Source organism: Pseudophryne corroboree, chromosome 9 (assembly GCF_028390025.1).
Source record: "Pseudophryne corroboree isolate aPseCor3 chromosome 9, aPseCor3.hap2, whole genome shotgun sequence".
Lineage (NCBI taxonomy): Eukaryota > Metazoa > Chordata > Amphibia > Anura > Myobatrachidae > Pseudophryne > Pseudophryne corroboree.
In genome coordinates this window covers 359,372,752-359,383,197 of record NC_086452.1, presented here as the reverse complement: position 1 = coordinate 359,383,197, position 10,446 = coordinate 359,372,752, and the positions used below count along the sequence as shown (strand labels likewise).

The following is a 10,446-nucleotide window of genomic DNA, read 5'->3' as shown; positions in this document are numbered from 1 at the left end:
CTTAGCACAGCTTAGACTTTGGTTAAGCAAGTAAGCAATTGGGCAAAACCATGGCCCTCATTCCGAGTTGATCGCTCGCAAGGCGATTTTAGCAGAGTTACACACGCTAAGCCGCCGCCTACTGGGAGTGTATCTTAGCTTCTTAAAATTGCGACCGATGTATTCGCAATATTGCGATTACAAACTACTTAGCAGTTTCAGAGTAGCTTCAGACTTACTCGGCATCTGCGATCAGTTCAGTGCTTGTCGTTCCTGGTTTGACGTCATAAACACACCCAGCGTTCGCCCAGACACTCCCCCGTTTCTCCGGCCACTCCTGCGTTTTTTCCGGAAACGGTAGCGTTTTTATCCACACGCCCCTAAAACGCTGTGTTTCCGCCCAGTAACACCCATTTCCTGTCAATCACACTACGATTGCCGAAGCGAAGAAAAAGCCGTGAGTAAAAATACTATCTTCATTGTAAAATTACTTGGCGCAGTCGCAGTGCGATTATTGCGCATGCGTACTAAGCGGAATTTCACTGCGATGCGATGAAAATTACCGAGCGAACGACTCGGAATGAGGGCCCATATGCACAGCAGGTAGGGCAGATGTATTATGTGTAGAGAGAGTTAGATTTGGGTGGGGTGTGTTCAAACTGAAATCTAAATTGCAGTGTAAAAATAAAGCAGCCAGTATTTACCCTGCACAGAAACAAACTAACCCACCCAAATCTAAATCCCTCTGCACATGTTATATCTACCCCACCTGCAGTGCACATGGTTTTGCTCAATTGCTAACTTTTTTGATTTGCTAACAAACCTGAATAACCCCCTTTATTATGAATTGCTGTATAACTCCCTACACTAATGCCATTATGCAATTCACTGTTTTGCTGTATTGTTCACTGAGAATAGAATGCTAGGAATGCAATTACTATAACATGTTTTGGGTATAGTTTTTGATAACAAAGTAGTGTGAATATTCTAGACATTTCAGAGACACTATTATCTGTTATTATTTGCAGTATTCTACTGTTATAAAGCTTTTCTCTCTCTTTTTGACTTAATAACCAAATTAGATTGTAAGCTCTGCAGTTGAATATAATATGTATGCTTAGGACGGGCCTGCAGGAATGCGGAGGCTTGTACCAAATAAGGGGATCTTTTCTTACATATCACGTCTCTCAAGGCACCCAATTGGATTGGATGCAACAGCCCATAGCATCATTTTGCTGTATGTAGGACTATATAAATAGTTTAATGTATAGCTCTAATAGGCAATGTTATTTTGCTTTTGGGATATGTGAGGACCATTTTACCTTGCCAATGGAAGTAGGAGGAGTGCTATACTCCTATGTAATATATGAAAATGATCTATGGAGCTGATGAGAGATGATTAAACAGAAAATGTGGAGATATGGGCAGAATAATAAAGAAAATAGTGCCATAAAATCATCAGCATGCAAAACAAGTAAAATTAGGTAGGTACAGGCATAACCTTGCTCGCTGGTGCCTCAAACAAAAGTCAGTTTTAACAATTTAAATTTCATTTCATTCTGATTTATCGTGTTTTTCTGCCTTCGCTGGTCTTCTTCTTATTCCTGTATGGATGCATGCACCTTAAATGCCCTACACACTGGGCGATTTTAAAGACCAACGATATTATCGTTGGTCGATTTTTCATCAACAATGTTTGTATTAACACTGGATGATATCTATGGCCGATTTAGATGATATGACAGTACATTACATCTATATTGTCCAAACTGGCGAGGATAGATCAAAGATGAACGAATGTGTGGACGTGCATCGTTCATCGTTGGTACATCCACACTGGGCGGTATAAACGATTTATTGATGATTTGTGAATGATATTGTTCATATCTACCATCGTTATCTATAAGTGTATATGACCCTTTAGACTGCCTGCTCTTACTTACTGACACATATTTGCAGTTGCACTGTAAAAAGATTTTAATTACTTCACCTGTATCAACGTCACTGGAACATACTAGCCTTAACAGGTTGCCAGCTACTGTATACCTATGACATTTGCCTTCTGTAGCAAATACCCACAGCAAGCCAGGACTTAAAAAATAAGATTTTAAACCTACCAGTAAAACTTTTTCTCGTAGTCCGTAGAGGATGCTGGGGACTCTGTAAGGACTATGGGGATAGACGGGCTCCGCAGGAGACATGGGCACTTTAACAAAGACTTTAGATCTGGGGTGCACTGGCTCCTCCCTCTATGTCCCTCCTCCAGACCTCAGTTAGAGAAACTGTGCCCAGAGGAGACGGACAGTACGAGGAAAGGATTTTTGTTAATCCAAGGGCAAGATTCATACCAGCCACACCAATCACACCGTATAACTTGTGATATACTATCCAGTTAACAGTATGAAAACGACATAGCATCAGTCCAAGACCGATGAGACTATAACATAACCCTTATTTAAGCAATAACTATATACAAGTCTTGCAGAAGTAGTCCGCACTTGGGACGGGCGCCCAGCATCCTCTATGGACTACGAGAAAAAGATTTACAGGTAGGTTTAAAATCTTATTTTCTCTTACGTCCTAGAGGATGCTGGGGACTCCGTAAGGACCATGGGGATTATACCAAAGCTCCCAAACGGGCGGAAGAGTGCGGATGACTCTGCAGCACCGATTGAGCAAACAGGAGGTCCTCCTCAGCCAGGGTATCAAACTTATAGAACTTTGCAAAGGAGTTTGAACCCGACCAAGTAGTAGCTCGGCACAGCTGTAGCGCCAAGACCCCTCTGGCAGCCGCCCAAGAAGAGCCCACCTTCCTAGTGGAATGGGCCTTGACCGATTTAGGTAACGGGAATCCTGCCGTAGAATGTGCCTGCTGAATCGTGTTACAGATCCAGCGAGCGATAGTCTACTTTGAAGCAGGGGCACCAATCTTGTTGGTTGCATACATGACAAACAGTGCTTCTGTTTTTCTGACTGTAAATTTTCAAAGCCCGGACCACATCAAGGGACTCGGGATCCTCCAAGTCCCGCGTAGTCACAGGCACCACAATAGTTCATATGAAAGGATGAAACCACATTTGGCAGGAATTGAGGACGGGTCCGCAATTCCGCTCTATCCATATGGAAAACCAGATAGGGGCTTTTATGTGATAAAGCCGCTAATTCCGACACTCGCCTAGTCGAAGCCAAGGATAATAACATGACCACCTTCCAAGTGAGATTTTTCAACTCCACCGTTTTAAGTGGTTCAAACCAGTGTGACTTAATAAAACTTAACACCACGTTAAGGTCCCAAGGCGTCACCGGAGGTACAAAAGGAGGCTGAATATGCAGTACTCCCTTCACAAAAGTTTGTACTTCAGGGAGAGAGGCCAATTCCTTTTGAAAGAAAATGGATAAGGCCGAAATCTGAACCTTAATAGATCCTAATTTTAGGCCGAAATTCACTCCAGTTTGCAGGAAGTGAAGGAAACGGCCCAGATGGAATTCTACCGTAGGAGCATTCCTGGCCTCACACCAAGAAACATATTTTCGCCATATACGGTGATAATGTTTAGATGTCATGTCCTTCCTAGCCTTTATTAGCATAGGAATGACCTCATCCGGAATACCCTTATCTGCTAGGATCCGGCGTTCAACCGCCATGCCGTCCAACGCAGCCGCGGTAAGTCTTGGAATAGACATGGCCCCTGTTGAAACCGGTCTTGTCTTAGAGGAAGAGGCCACGGATCTTTTGTGAGCATTTCCTGCAGATCCGGATAACAGGTCCTTCGTGGCCAATCTGGAACAATGAGGATTGTTCTCATTCCTCTCCCTCCTACTATTCTCAACACCTTGAGAGGAAGAGGGGGAAATACATAGACCGACTGGAACACCCACGGTGTCACTAGGGCATCTACAGCTACGGCCTGAGGGTCTCTTGACCTGGTGCAATACCTCTGTAGCTTCTTGTTGAGGCGGGACGCTATCATGTCTATCTGTGGCAGTTCCCACTGACTTGCAATCTGTGCGAAGGCTTCCTAAAGAAGTCCTCTCTTGGATGCAGGTCATGTTTGCTGAGGAAGTCTGCTTCTCAGTTGTCCACTCCCGGAATGAACTGCTGAAAATGCGCTTACATGATTTTCCGCCCAGCGGAGAATCCTGGTGGCTTCTGCCATTTCCACTCTTCTCTTTGTGCTGCCTTGGCGGTTTACATGAGCCACTGCGGTGATGTTGTCTGACTGGATCAGAACCGGTAGGTCGCGAAGCAATGTTTCCGCTTGCCGAAGGGCGTTGTATATGGCCCTCAGCTCCAGGATGTTGATTTGAATACAAGTATTTTGACTTGACCCAAAGACCTTGGAAGTTTCTTCCCTGTGTGACTGCTCCCCCACCTCGGAGGCTCGCGTCCGTGGCTACCAGAATCCAGTCCTGGATGGCGAACCTGCGACCCTGCAGAAGGTGAGCACTCTGCAGCCACCATAGGAGAGACACCCTGGCCCTAGGGGACAGTGTGATTAACTGATGCATCTGTAGATGTGATCCGGACCACTTGTTCCGTAGATCCCATTGGAAAGTCCTCGCATGGAACCTGCCGAAGGGAATGGCCCCGTAAGATGCCACCATCTTTCCCAGGACCCGAGTGCAGTGATGCACTGACACCTGTTTTGGCTTTAATAGGTTTTTTACCAGAGTCATTAGTTCCTGGGCCTAGCCTATCGGAAGATAAACCCATTTCTGGTCCGTATACAGAATCATACCCAAAAAGGGCAGACGAGTCATAGGAACCAACTGTGACTTCGGGATATTGAGAATCCAGCCGAGTTGCTGTGACACCTTCAGCGAAAGTGACACGCTGTTCAACAACTGCTCTTTTGATCTCACCCTTATTAGGAGATCGTCCAAGTATGGGATAATTGTGACTCCTTGCTTGCGTAGGAGCACCATCATTTCCGCCAATTACCCTGAAATTGGTAATGACAATACTGTACCGGAATTCTCAGGTACGCCTGACGGGGTGGATAAATGGGAACATGAAGGTATGCAGCCTTTATGTCTAGATACACCATAAAATCCCTCCCTTCCAGGCTGGCGATGATCGCTCTGAGCGATTCCACTTTGAATTTGAACCTTTTCAAGTATAGGTTCAGAGATTTTAATTTTAAAATAGGTCTGACCGAACCGTCCGGTTTCGGGACTACAGCCAAGGTTGAGTAATATCCCCTTCCTTGTTGAAGGAGGGGAACCTTGAGCACCACCTGTTGGAGATACAATGTGTGAATTGTATTTAATATTATCTCCCTTTCTGGGGGAGAAGCCAGTAGGGCCGATAAGGAAAACATGCGAGGAGGCACCTCTTCGAATTCCAGCTTGTAACCCTGAGAAACAATTTCTATTGCCCAGGGATCCACCTGTGAGTGAACTCAGATGTGGCTGAAGAGTCGAAGACGTGCTCCCACTGGGGCGGACTCCCTTAGCGGAGCCCCAGCGTCATGCAGTGGATTTAGTAGAGGCCGGGGAGGACTTCTATTCCTGGGAACTAGCTGTGCCCTGCGCCCTTACCTCTGGTAAGAAAGGACGCTCCTCGTACTTTCTTGTTTTTCTGCGACCGAAAGGACTGCATTTGATAATGTCGTGCTTTCTTAGGCTGTGAGGGAATATAAGGCAAAAGATCAGATTTACCAGCTATAGCTGTGGAGACCAGGTCCGAGAGCCCTTCTCCACACAATTCCTCACCCTTGTAAGGTAAAACCTCCATATGCCTCTTTTAGTCGGCATCACCTGTCCATTGCATGTTCCACAGGACATGTCTAGCAGAAATCGACATAGCGTTGACTCTAGAACCCAGTAGACCAATGTCTCTTTGAGCATGTCTTATATATAAGACAGCATCTTTTATAAATCCTAGGGTCAATAACATGGTATCCTTATCTAGGGTTTCAATCTCCGCTGATAAGGTATCTGTCCACGCTGCTGCAGCGCTCTAAACCCCTGCCGACACAATCGCCGGTCTGAGTAGTGTACCAGAATGTGTGTAAATGGACTTCAAAGTACTTTTCTGCATGCTATCTGCAGGATCCCTGAGGGTAGCTGTATCTTGGTATGTCAGCGCTACCTTTTGGGTAAACGTGTCAACGCCTTGTCCACCCTAGGGGAGGATTCCCATCGTATCCTGGCCCTAGCAGGGAAAGGATACGCCATGAGAATTCTTTTGGGAAACTGCAGTTTCTTGTCTGGAGATTCCCGCTCTTTTTCACACAATTCATTTGGTTCATGAGAGGGGGGAAATGTTATCTCAGCTTTCTTCCCCTTAAACATGTGTACCATCGTGTCAGGGACATATGGGTCATCAGTGATATGCAAAACATCTTTTATTACAATAATCATATATTGAATACTTTTCTGCCAGTTTTGGCTGTAACTTTGCATCATCGTAGTCGACACTGGAATCAGACTCCATGTCGGTATCAGTGTCTATTATTTTGGGTAGTGGGCGTTTTGAGACTCTGAAGGTCCCTGCGACATAGGGACAGACATGGGTAGATTCCCTGTCTGTTCTCTAATCTTTTGTGCAATAAATTTACCTCAGCACTTAATTCCACATATCCAGTCAGGTGTCGGCGTTGTCGACGGAGACACCACACACACATTTGCTCCATCTCCTCCTTAAAAGAGCCTTTTACCTCAGACATGTCGACACACACGTACCGACACACCACACACTCAGGGAATCCTCTTATCTGAAGACAGTTCCCCCACAAGGCCCTTTGGAGAGACAGAGAGAGAGAGTATGCCAGCTCACACCCAGCGCTAATACCCCAGGAAAAACACACAATGTGTTTACCCAGTAGCGCTGTCCTACTATTATTTGCTGCCAATTATGTGCCCCCCCCCCTCTTCTCTGAAACCCCCTTTCACCGTGGATAAGCAGGGGAGAGTCCGGGGAGCTTCCTCTCAGCTGTGCTGTGGAGAAAATGGCGCTGGTGAGTGCTGAGGGAGAAGCCCCGCCCCCTCAGCGGCAGGCTTCTGTCCCGCTTAAATATAATAAAAACTGGCGGGGGCTCTTTATATATACAGTACCTAGCTGTATATATATCTCTTTTGCCAGAAATTAGGTTTATATTGCTGACCAGGGCACCCCCCCTGCGCCCTGCACCCTTACAGTGACTGCCGTGTGTGAGGTGTGTGGGAGCAATGGCACACAGCTGCACTGCTGTGCGTTACCTCAGTGAAGATCATGAAGTCTTCTGCCGCCTCCGAAGTCTTCTTTTCTTCTCATACTCACCCGGCTTCTATCTTCTGGCTCTGTGAGGAGGACGGCGGCGCGGCTCCGGGACGAACTCCAGGGTGAGACCTGTGTTCTGACTCCCTCTGGAGCTAATGGTGTCCAGTAGCCTAAGAACAGAGCCTTGAAACTCAGAGAAGTAGGTCTCCTTCTCTCCCCTCAGTCCCTCGATGCAGGGAGTCTGTTGCCAGCAGGCTCCCTGAAAATAAAAAACCTAACAAATATACTTTCTGTCAGAAAGCTCAGGAGAGCTCTCTGAAAAGCACCCAGTCTCCACTGGGCACAGTATCAAACTGAGGTCTGGAGGAGGGGCATAGAGGGAGGAGCCAGTGTACACCAGATCTAAAGTCTTTCTTAAAGTGCCCATGTCTCCTGCGGAGCCCGTCTATCCCCATGGTCCTTACGGAGTCCCCAGCATCCTCTAGGACGTAAGAGAAATATCTGTTCTGAAGGCATCAAATAGATCCTTAGTATTGAAGTTTCCCTGTCACAATGAACACTTTGGTTGTAGAAGCACTGCGTTCTGGTGTGCGCCTGTGACAGGAAAGTACTGTCTCCTTGTAATTTGCCACTACAGGACTGCTTCTGTATTCAGAAACTGCTGTCTCCCAGTTAAAAAACATTTTAGCCCTGACAGTAATAAGGCATATCTTTACACCCTAGAGATGCTCAATAGTTCCTTGAGGATCTGCTTTAATAATAATGAAAATAAAAAATCTCAGGTTTTACCTCCTGCTTGTCGTGGTTGCACTTTTCACATACTGCTGGAGAGGAGTAGTGATGGAAAACAGATCCGGACAGGTTATCAATTATCATTAATTCGCCTTCAAATGAATCCTTAATTATTAGTGAAACACTGTCCAGCCACAAGTTCTCCTGAAAGAAAAAGTGAAATTAAAGGATATAAGGGTTTATTTACTAAATGGTGCCTTTAAACAAATAAAACATTTTAAAGCTTTAAATCCCGAGGTAAAATTCCTCCAAAAAACACTGAAAATGGAAGTTTGTAAAACCAGAGTTTAGTAAATGTCCCCCATAGATTGCTAGAGTGTAGATATCTGACATTGCGATCATATAAGTAATGGCAAATGTGTACTTCCTTATGTGTCATGTTCATGACATGCATACATTTGTCTGTATGGGTGTGATACATTATCCCGGTGTACGGGATGCCGGTGGTCACATAACCGGCCCTGGCATCTACCTCTCCCCCTCCCCCCCATCACACACACACACACTGTAACCCTGACCCTCCGCTGGTGGTGGCTAGGGCTAAATATTGGGTGATGGCGGCTATGGCAAACCCCCCCCCCCCCCCCCATACCTAACCCTAAGTGTACCCCCCCTCCCTGGGGCCCTAACCTTAATACCCACCAAGAACTATGCCAAATGCATTTCGTCTGTATATTTTTGTACTCATGCAATGCTTTTCATGGTTTTCGTATATGCTAAATACTGTACACACATGAAAAATTGTTCTTTTAGGCAGACCACATGATTCGTTGCATGTCATATAATACAGCGACTGTACTAGGCTTTGTGTGCATGCACAGGTCTCTGGGAACATGGCGCCTGTGCCTTGTTCCTGGTGACATCTCTACTGTGCATGCGCAAATCACTAGTTGGGAGACTTCTGTCTGCAGCGCCGGCTACCACAGGATTCCGGAAGGGTAAGTATAATTATATGGGTACGCAGAGTGAGCCCCCTTGGTCACAGGGCCCCGTGTGTACCACACACTCTGCACTCATTATAGCTATGCCAATGCATACAAGTGTATGTGAGTGAGGAGGCAGACTACTACAATCCGGCACTTTTACATCCCAGTCAGAAGCAGCTGATCATGATATTTATCTGAGAGAACATAATAGCCATGTGATGCCTGCACAAATATCACTCCCCTTTTTGCTCATTTTGGTTTTCTCTGTAGCAGACTTTATAAATGCCCCTGCCTACTGATGTCTACTACACACCACCCCAGAGAACTAGGGGGTGATGTATCAAACTTTGTAGAGAGATAAAGTGGAGAAGTTGCTTATAGCAACCAATCAGCTCTGTTATTTTATAGACTCTGCTGGATAAATATAATATCTAGAACCTGATTGGTTACTATGAGCAACATCTAAAAAAAAAATTCTCTAAGGTTTTCTACATCTTTCCCTATGTTCACTAACATATCCATCATTCTTATGCACAAAACAAATGTGGGTAGAGTGATATCACTACCTTAAAGTGGTGTTTGTAGTATTGACCATTATTTCTATCTATTAGTTATTAAGGGAGAAATGTATCAAACCATGGAGAAGTAAAGTGGGGAGAGACACTCTGGGGTCTCTAGGGGTCTATTCATGAAGCAGTGAAAAGAGTGGAGAAGTGAGCCAGTGGAATAGTTGCCTATGGCAACCAATCAGCTTTTAAGGGACATTTATCAAGTGCATTCTAGAAAATTATACGTAGCAGCTCATTGGTTACCATGGGCGACTTCTCCACTCTTTTCACTGCTTCATGAATAGACCCCAATTTACTAAGCCTTGGTGAGAGATGAAGTTTACACAACTAAAGTACCAGCCAATCAGCTCCTAACTATGTTACAGGCTGTGTTTGAAAAATAACAGTTAAGTACTTTGCTGGTACTTTAGGGTCTATTTACCAAGTCTTGGACCGAGATAAAGTGGACGGGGATAAAGTATCAACCAATCAGCTCCTAACTGTCATTTTTCAAATACAGCCTGTAACATGGCAGTTAGAAGCTGAGCTGATTGGCTGGTACTTTATCTCGGTCCACTTTATCTCTTTTGAAAGCTTAGTCAATAGACCCCATATCTCCGTCCACTTTATCTCTCTCCAACGCTTAGTACCTAGGCCCCAAAGTACCAATCAATCAGCTCCTATCATTTTTCAAACACAGCCTGTAACATAGCAGTAGCTGATTGGTTAGTATTAGTATTTTATCTCTTGCCACTTTATGTCTTGCCAAGCTTTGATAGATATCCCTCTAAGGATGAGATTTATAAAATCTTTGAGAGAGATAAAAAGAAGTTTCCCAAAGCAACCAATCAGGTGAAAACTGTCATTTTATAGAATTTGCTAATAAATAATAGTTGGAAGCTGATTGCTTTGGGCAACTTATCCGCTTTGTCTCTCTTGATACATCCCTCCTAAGACAGGACTACAAGACACAACCAGTAGTGTAGTACTAGTTACA

The 10,446-nt window shown here is 45.0% G+C and overlaps 1 protein-coding gene and 1 long non-coding RNA gene across 2 annotated transcripts in view; one reads left to right on the top strand and one right to left on the bottom strand.

The window, feature by feature from the left end:
- The window catches only part of CACNA1I (calcium voltage-gated channel subunit alpha1 I), a 699,757-nt gene that overhangs the window by 56,666 nt on the left and 632,645 nt on the right, over positions 1-10,446 (bottom strand). Inside the window, exon 31 of the mRNA XM_063940720.1 lies at positions 7,973-8,119. Coding sequence (XP_063796790.1) covers positions 7,973-8,119 — 147 coding nt within the window. The remainder of the gene's footprint in view (positions 1-7,972; positions 8,120-10,446) is intronic.
- Positions 1-10,446, top strand: part of LOC134958253 (uncharacterized) — a 94,568-nt gene that overhangs the window by 19,908 nt on the left and 64,214 nt on the right. The window lies entirely within an intron of this gene.